The following is a 15461-nucleotide window of genomic DNA, read 5'->3' as shown; positions in this document are numbered from 1 at the left end:
GAGTGAGTTTAAAAAAGACCCCAGGTGAATTAGAAAGGCAGTCAGCATTTAGCATTCCCTGGGGTCAGACCTTGTATTTAACAGATGATGCTGTGTAATGTTCACAGAACAGATTCTAATGCATTTTAATAGATAAAGAAGGTAAGATAAATTGTTAAAATGACCTATAAACTAAGTGAAGCCATGGCTCCAAATGAGGTGTGTATGATTCAAAGCTTCCATTGTAGAACAAAGTCAATTCTCCTTTCCACCGGACTAATATTCCTTAAGACATCATCATTACAACATCTGTGACTTTAAATTTTCAGCACAGACAGCATGAAGTAGTGCGTGCGTGTTTTAAGTTACAGAGGCAGCTAGCATTCTAATCAGGCAGCCACATGCCAGAGGTGGTCATGAGCATGCTCTCAAAAACATTGCAGCCACTCCAGACGTGACTGCTCCAGGATTGCTGCTAACTATTCCTGTCATCAGTTTCTGAAAGTTGAGTTGAGTTTTTATTCGTAAAAATGGTGGTTTGTCAATTAGCATAAGTGATAGGTTAATGTTAGGAAAGAGATCTCAGTGGTGAAATTAAAGATATTAAGGATATGTACTTTGGCAAAACATCTTTCACTGTGTGGAAGTGGGATAAGACTCCAGTGAGGTCTGTGGCCCGAAGCTGCGGAGATGGTCCTAGATTCTGGATCAGTGAATCTGTGCCAACTATTAGCTTAGGAGCTTTCTGTTGTCTGCCACTGGCTCTGAGTGTAGCTGAATTCTGCCTCTAAAATATTGCTACAGCTTCCTGAAGAGGACAGTTTATTCAAGAGAAGGCAAGTCAGAAGGTGAGGACTTCAGGGGCCTGACAAAGGAGTTTGCATTAACAGTGTTGTTCTTTTAAAATAAATGTCTATATGGGCACCAGGGGCTTCCCTGGTGGCTCAGCTGTAGATAATCCGCCTGCCAATGTAGGAGACATAGGTTCAATCCCTGGGTTGGGAAGATCTCCTGGAGAGGGAAATGGCAACCCTCTCTAGTATTCTTGCCTCGAAAATCCCATGGACAGAGGACCCTGGCAGGCTACAGTCCACAGGTTTGCAAAATAATCAGACACGAGTTAGCAACTAAACAGCGACAACAATATGTGTGCGAGACCCTGACTGGGGCTTCCTTTCACTGTTCCATGGTGGAAAAACTTTCTGAGAGTAGCTATTTCTGACCCATCTCACTTGTCAGTGGCTGATGTTGTTTTTCAAAAAGAATACAGAGATGAATGGAGCAGGGAAGCATACACACTACCCTATGTGAAATAGATAGCCGGGGGAAATTTGCTGTATGACCCAGGGAACTCAAACTGGGGCTCTGCAACAACTCAGAAGGGTAGGAAAGGGTAGAAGGTGGGAAGGAGGTTTGAGATGGAGGGGACATATGTATTCCTATGGCTAATTCATGTTGCTGTATGGTAGAAATAAACCAATATTGAACAGCAATCATCAATCAATTAAAAATAAATAAATATAAAAAGAATCTAATATGCAAATTGGCTAAGTTAGACCTAGAGTTCTGTTCCTCAGATGCCTTGCTTCAGAATCACCTTAAGTTCAGAATGCTTCAATTTCTTAGCATCCTGCATTCTGAACTTCTAGGAGTGGGGCCCGACAATCTGGATTGTGACAAGTTCCTCTAGTGATTCTCCTGTGCTCTGAGGATTTAGACAATGAAGATATAACCAAAGAAGCGTCATGATCATTTGCTCACAGTATTTCTCAATGGTAGACCAAAGACCCAAGAGGGAGGAAATATGATCCTGCCCGCTGGGTGTGAAAACCAGAATCAGGAAAGCAATAGTAAATAGAACACTATAAAGCCCTCATATCCTATAAACGCTATGCCATAAATTTGCGTTATAGCTTTTTGCCTACCCATCTAGATGGAAATAGATCAAAACTTGCCTTAAGCATTCAGCAAGGTCATTCATGGCCAAAGATATTCCACCGTCATTTGGATGAATCAGGATTATCAATAGCTTTCCAGCTGACTATTGTGATCCACTTTCTGACAGCAATGAAAATTGTTAGCCAAAAGCCCATCATGTTAAATATGATTTGGGAAAAAAACCAGTTTAGCTCTTGGGTTACTTTTTTTTCACATCAGTAAGTCCAGTTTATTCACTCATAAGACATCTTGTCTGGCTTTCATCTGCTCATCAAATATTTATTGAGAGACTTAAAAAACATGTAGCTCTAACTCCCAATGAACAGCCATGGAAGATTAAAGAAGCGGGGGTCTAGTTCAAGACTTCTATCTCTGAGTAGTTGCTCATTATCACATTGTGATGGAGAGGGGAGAAATACCCTGGTGCAGGAGTCCCAGGTCTTGAATTCTGTGGCTGGCTACAGACTCAGTTTAGGTCTGGAAGCTATACTGCAAGTCAGTGTAGCTCTTAAGCTTCTATTTCTTCTTTTAGATAATTACAAATAAAATGTTTGCCTCAATTATTTTTCAGTTTGCTGATTTGTTTACCAATATTTATTGGTCATCTACTATATTCCAGGAATTTCTATAGGACCTTGGGGGATACAGCAAGAAACAAGATAAACAAGATGACTGTTCTCAAGTAGGCTTATTCTCATACTTAGAGAAACAGCCAGCATAAACGGTGAGCCAAGTGAGTGTACTTTCTTAGATGCAGACCCTCCAGCCCAGTTAAAACTTCATATAATATAGCCATGGCCAACAACTTGAGTACAAGCTCAGAAGAGCTGAATCATTTCTAAATTTGCAATCTAGAGAAACTGTGAGATAATATTACATGTTTGTTCTTTTAAGCCAAACATTAAACGAATTACTAAGGTTTGGAGTAATTAGTAACACAGCAACAGATAAGCAATATATAATCCAAGGACATGATTCTTAAGAACAATATTTTAAGAATGAAGGGATTCAGAATCTCATACTTCATACTTAGAATATTGGCACTAGAAGAAAATATTGACAGCATGTTAATATTATCATGAAGAAATAATAAATTTACTACTCCTTTTAGTTCAGTGGGATTACAGAATTTGTCTGCTTTTACCTGAGATCTACGGAGTCCACTGAATCAACAGAAATGCTTCATAATCAAACTTTATTGAAACTTCATTTTTAGCAATGCATTAGTTAGCCAATAAAAAACATGGTAGTCCTACCTCCGAAAAAGTACTTTTCGCCAGTTTTAACTTGAAGAGGACTGTTAGTTCGAACTGCTGAGGCTTCATCTCCATCGATAGTGAGAACAGCAAAATTCTCCTTAGCCAGGAAACGGACCTCATGCCACTGGCCGTCATTCAACCCAGAACCTGTTAAATACAAGAGGAAAGACCATTTTGTTAAAGATTATTTGGTTTTAAATAATTTTTCATATCAACAGAGCTTTGCAAATAAAAATTAATATTTTGATCTAGAAAAATTCAGTGTAGCTAAAATTAATATCTCGCATTTCTTTAACATTATAAATCATTCTCTCCTCCACTGGGCCAAATAAGGCCTAGCTGTGAAGGAAAATAGAACATGCCATACGAGAAAATGCTCTTTCAGCATATTGATTATTTTGAAAAAAACGTTACTTAAGAAACAGCCAGAACAATAAGAATACTCTGACACCCTCTTTGTCTCCCTGAAAGCAAAAAGTAAGTCTTTCATGTGAAAAAATTCCCTCCCTGTACTAGGAGGGTAACAGGCTTCCTTATCACCAGGAAGAGGGAAGTTAGCGCTAAGAAGACTGTATAAACAATCCTTATTCGTCTTAATTTGCTACCCCAAGCCTAAATTTTTGTCAGTTCTTCACAGATTTTTTTTTATCTTTGTCTTAAAAGGTATAAAATCTGTCTACACTGGTTACTTCTTTGAGTTTTCTGTGAGCGCCATACATATGAAAGTATACTTGTTTCCCTCCTGCTAATCTATTTCAATTTAATTTTTAAACCAGCCAAAGAACCTAGAAGGGAATAAAGGACAAGTCTTCCTCCCCTACAGCAGTTATTTGTGCTAATTGACCACTAATAGGTATGATAAATGATACCAGGATTATCTAATCATTTACAAATAAGATATCATTATAATGAATTAGGTTATATTTAACTAGACACCAACTAAATAAATGAACTCCCTCCTTAACAATCACATTTCACTCTTGCTTAGTACAAAGATCTTTAAAAACAAAATCCATTTAGTTCTCCATTAGACAGAAAATAACTAAAAGATACTGTTCAGTTTGTATTCATTTTACAAAGAATAATTACAAAATTAAGGAGCAAAGACAAGAGAACAGCCTTTGAACAAAAGTACCTGGAAATAGTACAAGGAATACTAAGACACAGAAATCTGAGTCACAGTGGCTTTCTTTCACCTTACAAAGGCCTATGCAAAGGGAAGATAGTGTATTCTAGACTGCTCCAGACAGCTTAATCTAGAATCCATAGGGTAGGAGTTATTGAAGGTGCACTTCACCCTCACAAAAGAAAGACAAGCCTAGCATAGAAAAGTATCCAAAAACAGAATGAGAGAAAATCGATGAAGCAACGAAGGTTCCAAGCCTCTGATCAGAGGTCTGAAAACCAAAGCCTACAGGCCAAATACTGCCTGCTACCATCTGTTTCTGTACAGCCTGGGAGCTAAAAATAGTTCTCACATTTTAAAATGTTGAAAATAAATGAAAAGAATAACAATATTAAGTTACATGTGAAAATCATATAAAATTCAAGTGTTCGAGTCCACAATAAAATCTACTGGAATATAGCCAAACTCACCTGGTATATATATCGTCTTTCTACAGAGTTAAACAATTGCTGCAGAGACTGTATGATCCACAAAACCTAAACTATTTACCGAGGCATCATTTTCCTTTACAGAATAAAGCCTAAACAAATGATTGGTGTACAATATTAAATAAAAATGCCATTTTAAAGAAAAAAACGGAAGGCCTCTTGGGGCTTGAAGATAGTCACATATATGTGGTATTAACCAACATTATACTAGTAAATATTATTGCAAATAATCACCCCCTCAGGTATTTTATTTTTTTAGGATTTTCAAATTTTAACTTAGTAATACTTATTGAGCACATTTTATTTCAATGGAGGAAGACAGAAAACCCAGCCCCAAAATAACGAATACTAAATAATTTTCAAATTATGAAATGTATAATATAAACAATTACATAGATAAAGGTTTTTTGTACTCTGAAATTACTATGTAAATATACAATCTTATTCTAAAAGGGAAGCCAGTTAGCTGCCGGACAAGTAGTAGTGTTAACTGAAACAATTCCTTCTCTGTTTAGGTTGCTTTTGGGTTCCCGCACAGAATTGATCCATGGACAAGGATAACTTCACCATAACATTTTCCATTAAAGTATAAAACTGGGGTTAAAGTTAACTAGCCACAGAACTGTATGGCTTTGATTTTGTTTTGGCCTCTATAGTGTGATGAACCCTGCTTTGAAACATATTTTGAGTGTATAGGTCCCAAGCACAGTAATGTTATAAATCTTTCATCCTAAATAATAATACATCCAAAGAAAGTCATTTACAAGCTATCTTAGGCAACTGGGCTTTCTGTTCTAAACTGTAGACCAGAAAGCCTTTCTAAAAAATTCTCATGAAAACTTCATCATAAAGTTAACTTATAAATGGAAAATCATAAGTTTAACTGTTCATGACCAAAAGGTCTATTATTCTATCAGATTAAAATTAAAAGATTATTTTTTTCAAGAAATTTAATCACTAGAGAAATTGGATCTCAGAAAAAAAGCTGCCTTATTGATAGCACCCACTGCTGCTTCTGAGCTTGAACTGTGATTTCTATTCATTTTAATTCCAATTACTGTTTTGAACTGTTAATGTTAATGATCAAGAGTGTGTGCGAGTGTGTGTGTGTGTTTAATAACATAGTTAAAGAGAAATTTTAAGAAGCAACATATTTTCCTTTGAGCAATGGGTCATTTTTGGCCCATTGAAAAATGACTCATTGCTCAAAAGAAAATGTTACAGCTTAAAATTTCTCTATAACCACATGTTATTAAAACACAACTCTTGATTTTTGGTTTATTATATTTGGGGCCCATTCCTATCAGACTGCTGAGGCATACCTCTTGATGATTAACAGTAACAGATAGTAATTTAAAAAATTACTATCCCCAATAAGTAGGTGGGAGACCTGAGCATAACAATGTTTAGGCATTCTATACATGGTAAATGGCATAACTAGGAACTAGAACTCAGACATACCTAGTTCCAGAGACTGATTTCTTATAAACAGCAAACAAACAAGCAAAGAAAAGCAACAATTAAACATGGCATGTAGACTCTGTGCATCCATGATCAGAACTCTCTTACACCAGACACACAGATATTTCCATTCGCCACCAGCCTGGAGGGAGCTCAGCTCCTGGGGTACCTTTGTTTCATACAGCATCCGAGTTGCAAATAAACTGAGACACCATCCAGCTTCATCTGCTAATTTTTAACATTTACGTTATCTGATTTTTGTTGTAATGGAAGATCCCACTACTACATGTCTTTCAGTATTTTCTTACATTGATGTTTTTTCCCTTAAAATGCAATATGAATGGGAATTTTGTACTTTTGAGAAGCAAATTCTACTAGCACTGTTTCCCCAAGGCATATTAAAGTAAGCCTAGGAGTATTCATTTACATCATCTCTATACTTTGTGAAACTCAGCAAACAGAACTGTGTGCTCACCCCCTTCATGTTATAATGAGTGGATCAATCAATGATCTTGAACAGGCTATCTTTTGTCAGTTTGTTGGGCTGAGACCCTAATCTAGACCTTTTGCACTTGAACAAGTTTTTACCACTACTCAGAACTCAGTCATTAAATTTTTCGGTGCAAAAAAAGAAGATGCCACAGTTTCAGGATAATTTCCCTCTGCTTGTGTCCATTCCCTTCAGTGTAAGGGAGGCCTGAACAACTTGTATGAAACACCACTAATGAGCTTGCCTGTATCATTTCCTGGACCACCAGCCACCTGCAGGAAGTAGTAGAGAATTAATTTTGCTTTAGAGAAGCTATATGAAGAGCCTGAGGTATTTTTAAAAATAATATTGTTTAGTATTTTTAATTCATATGAAATAGAATATTAGCGAAATTTAAGAGCTTTTGGAATTTTATATATAGCACTCACTCAGAATAGGGGTTTCCCAGATGGCTCAGTGGTAAAGTTCATCTGCCAATGCAAGAGCCACAGGAAAGGTGGGTTTAATCCCTGGGTCAGGAAGACCCCCTGGAGGAGGAAATGGCAACCCACTCCAGTATTCTTCCCATGGACAGAGGAGCCTGCTGGGCTATAATCCATGGGGTCACACAGCACTGGACATGACTGAGCACTCTGACATTCATTCAGAATACTACAGCTGATTATAAGAGATACACCTACAAGGATCAGTATAGTATTCAGGGGACAAAATGTCTCATTATCCCAAACTTCATTAGAATCCTATGAGTCATAACCAACAAAGAACACATCACCAAACAGGATTAAGGCATTGCTTCTCATTTGCTAGTAAAGTGGTAGTATCCTTTCACTCAGTATTTTAGAGCAACAAGTGTCCCTGGGAACGGAGAGACTCACCAGGGACCCGATCCATAATCCTGGACACAGTGGTGTCTTGGTGGCTGAAGAGGGACTCAGGACCAGACCAAAGTAGGATGCTGTTAGTTACTGATCCTTAACAAAGAGACTCAAGTGTCATGCAGCTAACATTTCCTAGGAGCCTTGGATATGCCTGCCACTACCTAACTCAGTATGTGTCAATCTATTGCCTTTTCTCAGCAGTGGGCATCAAGATGGCAGAAAGGCAGGGAAATAGCGCGGTAGCCCCGAATGACTGAGATGGGAGCCAGGCTGCCTGTTTTTGCTCTGACCCTTGTCAGCCTGGGCAGTTTACGGAACCTTTCTGTGCCTCGGGCTCCTCTTCTCTAGAAAGCAAATAATAGTATCCATGCGGTAGGCTGGTTTTGAGGAGTAGATGAATTAGGGATTCAGTAGCACTAGAACAGGGCCAAACACCTAGGAAAACAGCATAACTGTATCTATATCATTAGGTTAAAAAACAAGGAAGGTTGATGAGTTCGTTTTACAAAGAAAAAAATTCTGAGACAGGAACAGAGAACTTTTTCTTTGGGGGTTATTGTGCTGCAATTACATATATTGCTGTAGTTATAACAAGCCTTTTAAATAAGACAGCAATATAATAACAATGGGGAGATATGAATATATGCATATGAGACTGGAAAAAAGTGTCCTAACATTATGCTAATTGACACTTTAAACTTAGAAAATGTCCAGTGACTTCATTAGACATGGGGAAAATTTCTGTAATCAAACAACTTAGAGCTGAAGATGATTTGTTCTGCAAATGTGTTAGATGACTCACAAAGTTATGACAAAGACACTGATGTGAAGAAATTTGAACAAAACTATTTCCAAAAAGTGAGAGTGAAAAATGAACTTTCTAAATTATTTATGTATGTGATTAAAAAATTAGTAATTAAATATTAGAAACATTTTTAACCCACAGCCCTAAGCAATTCTATATGCAAGTTAAGTCCAAAGGTACTCATATAATCTCTTTGGGAACACAGATTGTCTTACATTGGGGTCCCATTGGCTTTAGGCTGACAAGCTCCATATGACATGGAGATGAATTAGAAGCCAGGGGTATCTGACTCATATAGGCTGACCATCAGAGAGGCCGAACAGCGTCAGAGTCTTGAACACAAACTCTGAAATCAGACATCTGGATATACATTTCATTTTTGCTCACCTAATAGCTACACCTTCAGCAAGCTAACCACTTTAAGCCTCAGTTTCCTTTTCTATTAAGTAAGAGTACTGAAAATATCTACTTCATAGGGTTGTTATGAGGATTATGTGTATATACTGTTACTTAGAACAGTGTCTGGCACATGCAGCTGGGGTTCCCAGGTGGCACACACATAGGCAGCAAGTTAGCACTCAATAGATATTAGCTATTGCTTGTATTCAGTGAGTAAGACTAGCTCTCTAAATACCAACTTGACTTGTTATACATTAATTCTATAAGTATTAACTATTCAGTTCAGTTCCGTTGCTCAGTCATGTCCGACTCTTTGCGACCTCATGGGCTGCGGCACTCCAGGTTTTCCTGTCCATCACCAGCTCCCGGAGCTCGCTCAAACTCATGTCTATTGAGTCGGTGACGCCATCCAACCATCTCATCCTCTGTGGTCCCCTTCTCCTCCCGCCTTCAATCTTTCCCAGCATCGGGGTCTTTTCCAATGAGTCAGTTCTTTGCATCAAATGGCCAGACTATTGGGGCTTCAGCTTCAGCATCAGTCCTTCCAGTGAATATTCAGGACTGATTTCCTTTAGGATTGACTGGTTGGATCTCCTTGCAGTCCAAGAGACTCTCAAGAGTCCTCCAACATCACAGTTGAAAAGCATCAATTCTTTGGCACTCAGCTTTCTTTATGGTCTATGATGAAATGACTAAAAATCGATTTTCTTCATCAATAAATACCTGCCTCCCCATATGAATCCTATAGTGCAATAAGCCTTGAGGAATTTGGGGAGTGGGGAAGATAGCTATATATGAAAAAGTAGTGCAAGTGTTAGTCCCTCAATCGTGTCTGACCCTTTGTGATTCCATGGACTGTAGCCTGATAGGTCCCTCTATCCATGGAATTCTCCAGGCAAGAATACTGGAGTGGGTTGCCATTCCTTTTTCCAGGGGATCTTCCCAACCCAAGGATCGAACCCATGCTTCCTGAACTGCAGGCAGATTCTTTACTTTCTGAACTACCAGGGAAGTCCTAGTTTCTTGTTAATATCAAGGTCAAAAATTTCTAAAGCCAACCTTGAGCTATACAATAAAATAAGGCTTATTCCTTCATAGACAGATGCACTTTCACTTCCCCAAAATGTGTTTTTTTTTTCCAAATACATTATTCAATAGGTATGATTCTGAATGTCTGTGGAATATTTCCAAATACTAAATTCAATTCCAAGCAATGACTTCCCCTGATGGCCAATTTTGAGGAGACTGATATAAACTGGAATACATATTTTCCAAAGTATTTTTGTTTTAAAAATGTATACTATTACAACAATTTTGTTATATGTTTATAAAGATTATTTGAATATACTTTAGGATAGATACCTCCAGTTATTCACTAATTAATAATAAAAACTTTTAAACTGTACATTACAAAAGCAAACTTTTTACAAAGAGAATTTTTTAACCTAAAACCAACATCTTTGAAACCATATTCCAGCTTCTGGCTTCATTTTTCTTAAAATAAATAAATTGTTTTATAATTTTTCCTCTAACACCTCCTTAACTTATAATTGCTAGAAAAACTTGTTTTGTATGCAAATGCAAAATGTTAATGAAGCATATTCTACCCAGGCTGACTTTCTAATGGTATTATTTTTAAAGTAAGACTCTTGAGGTGGTTACTTTGATTGAACAAGGAGAAACAGATGTTTCTCTTATTAGAGACAAGAAGAAAAGACTGGTTTAATGAATACGGAAAAAAAGAAAGTATTCAAAATATAGTCACAAACCAAGATGTAACATCTGTTTGAAAATGCTTCAAATAAAATTACAGTGACTCGAGTTTTCAGTGTTTTCCTCAACATTTAATCTTGAGAGAAAAATCTCTGAGACTACAAAGTCATCTTTAGACAGTTAAAGTATTCTCTGAGGTGCTAATAATATACCCCATAAGCTACCAGTTATCCATTTATGCAGTATGAAGGGAAAAGGGAATATACACTTCTTTATAGATATGCCATGTTTGTTGTCGTTTTAGTCACTATGGTGTGTCCGACCCTTTTGCAACCCCATGGACTAGAGCCCAACAGGCTCCTCTGTCTGTGGGATTCTCCAGGTAAGAATACTAGAATGGTTGCCATTTCCTTCCTCAGGGATTGAATTCTCCAGGCAAGAATACTAGAGCGGGTTGCCATTTCCAATCCAAGGACGGAACCCCATCTATACCACTGAGTCACCAGGAAAGCCCGATATGCCACATACTATTTCTTATGTTATCTAAATAAACCTCATAAATAAATTGATGCAATTTAATCATGTACTTTTACATGTAAATCTGAACCATATAAATATGACCAACTACAATCAGAAAGAAAATGTAATATGATGTTTGGGTAGGCACATTATACTTTTTTTTGTTTGTTTTAAGCTGAAGAAATTGTTAAATGACCAAGCAAAAACAATATCCATCTGTGGATGTAACTGATGATAGAAGCAAGGTCCAATGCTATAAAGAGCAACATTGCCTAGGAACCTGGAACGTCAGGTCCATGAATCAAGGCAAATTGGAAGTGGTCAAACAGGAGATGGCAAGAGTGAATGTCGACATTCTAGGAATCAGCCAACTAAAATGGACTGGAATGGGTGAATTTAACTCAGATGACCATTGTATCTACTACTGTGGGCAGGAATCCCTCAGAAGAAATGGAGTAGCCATCATGGTCAACAAAGGAGTCCAAAATACAGTACTTGGACGCAATCTCAAAAATGGCAGAATGATCTCTGTTCGTTTCCAAGGCAAACCATTCAATATCATAGTAATCCAGGTCTATGCCCCAACCAGTAATGCTGAAGAAGCTGAAGTTGAACGGTTCTATGAAGACCTACAAGACCTTTTAGAACTAACACCCAAAAAAAAGGTGTCCTTTTCATTATAGGGAACTGGAATGCAAAAGTAGGAAGTCAAGAAACACCTGGAGTAACAGGCAAATTTGGCCTTGGAATGCGGAATGAAGCAGGGCAAAGACTAATAAAGTTTTGCCAAGAAAATGCACTGGTCATAGCAAACACCCTCTTCCAACAACACATGAGAAGACTCTACACATGGACATCACCAGATGGTCAACACCAAAATCAGATGGATTATATTCTCTGCAGCCAATGATGGAGATGCTCTATACAGTCAGCAAAAACAAGACCAGGAGCTGACTGTGGCTCAGATCATGAACTCCTTATTGCCAAATCCAGACTTAAATTGAAGAAAGTAGGGAAAACTGCTAGACCATTCAGGTATGACCTACATCAAATCCCTTATGATTATACAGTGGAAGTGAAAAATAGATAAGGGCCTAGATCTGATAGATAGAGTGCCTGATGAACTATGGAATGAGGTTCGTGACATTGTACAGGAGACAGGGATTAAGACCATCCCCATGGAAAAGAAATGCAAAAAAGCAAAATGGCTGTCTGGGGAGGCCTTACAAATAGCTAGGAAAAGAAGAGACTCAAAAAGCAAAGGAGAAAAGGAAAGATATAAGCATCTGAATGCAGAGTTCCAAAGGATAGCACGAAGAGATAAGAAAGCCTTCTTCAGCGATCAATGCAAAGAAATAGACAAAAAGAACAGAATGGGAAAGACTAGAGATCTCTTCAAGAAAATTAGAGATACCAAGGGAACATTTCATGCAAAGATGGGCTCAATAAAGGACAGAAATGTCCTGGACCTAACAGAAGCAGAAGATATTAAGAAGAGGTGGCAAGAATACACAGAAGAACTGTACAAAAGGATCTTCATGACCCAGATAATCACGATGGTGTGATCACTAATCTAGAGCCAGACATCCTAGAATGTGAAGTCAAGTGGGCCTTAGAAAGCATCACTACGAACAAAGCTAGTGGAGGTGATGGCATTCCAGTGGAGCTGTTTCAAATCCTGAAAGATGATGCTGTGAAAGTGCTGTACTCTATATGCCAGCAAATTTGGAAAACTCAGCAGTGGCCACAAGACTGGAAAAGGTCAGTTTTCATTCCAATCCCAAAGAAAGGCAATGCTCAAAGAATGCTCAAACTACCACACAATTGCACTCATCTCACATGCTAGTAAAGTAATGCTCAAAATTCTCCAAGCCAGGCTTCAGCAATACGTGAACCATGAAATCCCTTATGTTCAAGCTGGTTTTAGAAAAGGCAGAGGAACCAGAGATCAAATTGCCAACATGTGCTGGATCATGGAAAAAGCAAGAGAGTTCCAGAAAAACATCTATTTCTGCTTTCCTGACTATGCCAAAGCCTTTGACTGTGTGGATAACAATAAACTGTGTAAAATTCTGAAAGAGATGGGAATAACAGACCACCTGACCTGCCTCTTGAGAAATCTGTATGCAGGTCAGGAAGCAACAGTTAGAACTGGACATGGAACAACAGACTGGTTCCAAATAGGAAAAGGAGTACGTCAAGGCTGTATATTGTCACCCTGCTTATTTAACTTATATGCAGAGTACATCATGAGAAACGCTGGACTGGAAGGGACACAGGCTGGAATCAAGATTGCCAGGAGAAATATCAATAACCTCAGATATGCAGATGACACCACCCTTATGGCAGAACGTGAAGAGGAACTAAAAAGCCTCTTTATGAAAGTGAAAGTGGAGAGTGAAATGTTGGCTTAAAGCTCAACATTCAGAAAACGAAGATCATGGCATCTGGTCCCACCACTTCATGGGAAAAAATGGGGAAACAGTGGAAACAGTGTCAGACTATTTTTTGGGGGCTCCAAAATCACTGCAGATGGTGACTGCAGCCATGAAATTAAAAGACGCTTACTCCTTGGAAGAAAAGTTATGAGCAACCTAAATAGTATATTCAAAAGCAGAGATATTACTTTGCTGACTAAGGTCCGTCTAGTCAAGGCTATGCTTTTTCCTGTGGTCATGTATGGATGTGAGAGTTGGACTGTGAAGAAGGCTGAGTGCTGAAGAATTGATGCTTTTGAACTGTGGTGTTGGAGAAGACTCTTGAGAGTCCCTTGGACTGCAAGGAGATCCAACCAGCCCATTCTGAAGGAGATCAACCCTGGGATTTCTTTGGAAGGAATAATGCTAAAGCTGAAACTCCATTACTTTGGCCGCCTCATGCGAAGAGTTGACTCATTGGAAAAGACTCTGATGCTGGGAGGGATTGAGGGCAGGAGGAGAAGGGGACAACAGAGGATGAGATGGCTGGAGGGCATCACTGACTCAATGGACGCCAGTCTGAGTGAACTCCGGGAGTTGGCGATGGACAGGGAGGCCTGGTGTGCTGCAATTCATGGGGTTGCAAAGAGTCAGACATGACTGAGCGACTGAACTGAACTGAACTGAACTGAGAGGTAAAGAGTGAAAGTCACTTTGTAACATGTCTTCATTCAGAAACAACCCCTTGTTTGGAAGCTCTAAGTTAGAAATATACACTGGGAAGCCCCTACTGTGTGACATTTTTTATGTGTTGCTATATATGACTACTTCACTAACTTAATAAGTAGAATCTTAGAGATGGGATGGATTCTTTCCTTTCAGGCACCTAGAATCCTTTGAGAAAAAAAGAGCCTAGCTTAAGTGATTTTTTTTTTTTTTAACCTTATATGCACCTTAGAGTCATTTGGGAAGCTTTAAAAGTTTCACACTGAAACTTCTAAATCACTGCAGAGGAAATTAAAGACTTAAATAAACAGATATATATTATGCGATCTTAGTCACAATTCCAATACCAGTCTTTGTAGCAATAAAAAGACAAAACTGTATAATTTATAAGGATTTTTAAAACCTTAAGTATTAAATATTATCAAAAGAAAAAACAAAAGTTGAGAACTTATCTTCTGATTTGAAGACTTATTATAAAGCTACAGTATTCCAGAAAGAAATTAGAACTAGACTCAAACATTTTTTTTTTTTTTTTTTGACAAAGCCTCTAAGGCAATACTATGGAGAAAGAAAAGGTGTTTGTTTCTTTGCTTTGATTTTTTTCAAAACTTGGTGCTGAAACAACTGGTTAAATAAAGGGGAAAATGTGTCTCAATTTCTACTTTACTCAAGACACGAGACTTAAGTCTATACTGATTTTAGACCCCAAAACAAAGCCTAACTGTAAAGTTTCTCCGGGATAACATAAAGTATCTTCATGACTTCAGGGTTTAAAGAGATTTCCTAGAGGACATGAAAATCACTTGATAAATTGGGCTTCATCAAAATTTAAAATTCCCTCTCATCAATAGACATGATTACGAAAATTCAAGTCAAGACAGAGACTAGAGAAAAATATTTACAACACATTTATCTGAAAATGGAACATACTGAAATACAACAAATCTCTTATAAATCAATATTTGGGAGACAAAAATGGGCAAAAGTCACAACACAAATAAAGGTAAATTCATTACTCATAACCAGGTGAAACATTTCTTGACATTGTCAGTCATAAGGGGAGTTAAAGCCACATTGATATACAATTTTATACCACTTCAATTGCTAAAAATTAAAAGGACTAACCAGGATTTGGATCAGTTTGAACTCTCATACATTGCTGGTGGGATGCAAAATGGTACAATCCCTTTCGAAAACTCTTTGATAATTTTTAAATAAAGTTAAACATATATTAATTTTATGACCCAACAATTCCCTCTTAAG

General features: G+C 37.9%; 1 protein-coding gene across 1 annotated transcript in view; it reads right to left on the bottom strand.

Annotated features, from left to right (window-relative positions):
* CNTNAP2 (contactin associated protein 2) overlaps positions 1 to 15461 on the bottom strand; it is a 2342027-nt gene that overhangs the window by 1110858 nt on the left and 1215708 nt on the right. The window contains exon 10 of the mRNA XM_042248972.2: positions 3174 to 3323. Coding sequence (XP_042104906.1) covers positions 3174 to 3323 — 150 coding nt within the window. The remainder of the gene's footprint in view (positions 1 to 3173; positions 3324 to 15461) is intronic.

The sequence above is a fragment of the Ovis aries genome, chromosome 4, assembly GCF_016772045.2.
Source record: "Ovis aries strain OAR_USU_Benz2616 breed Rambouillet chromosome 4, ARS-UI_Ramb_v3.0, whole genome shotgun sequence".
NCBI classification, from domain to species: domain Eukaryota; kingdom Metazoa; phylum Chordata; class Mammalia; order Artiodactyla; family Bovidae; genus Ovis; species Ovis aries.
This window is presented reverse-complemented; position numbering and strand designations above follow the sequence as displayed.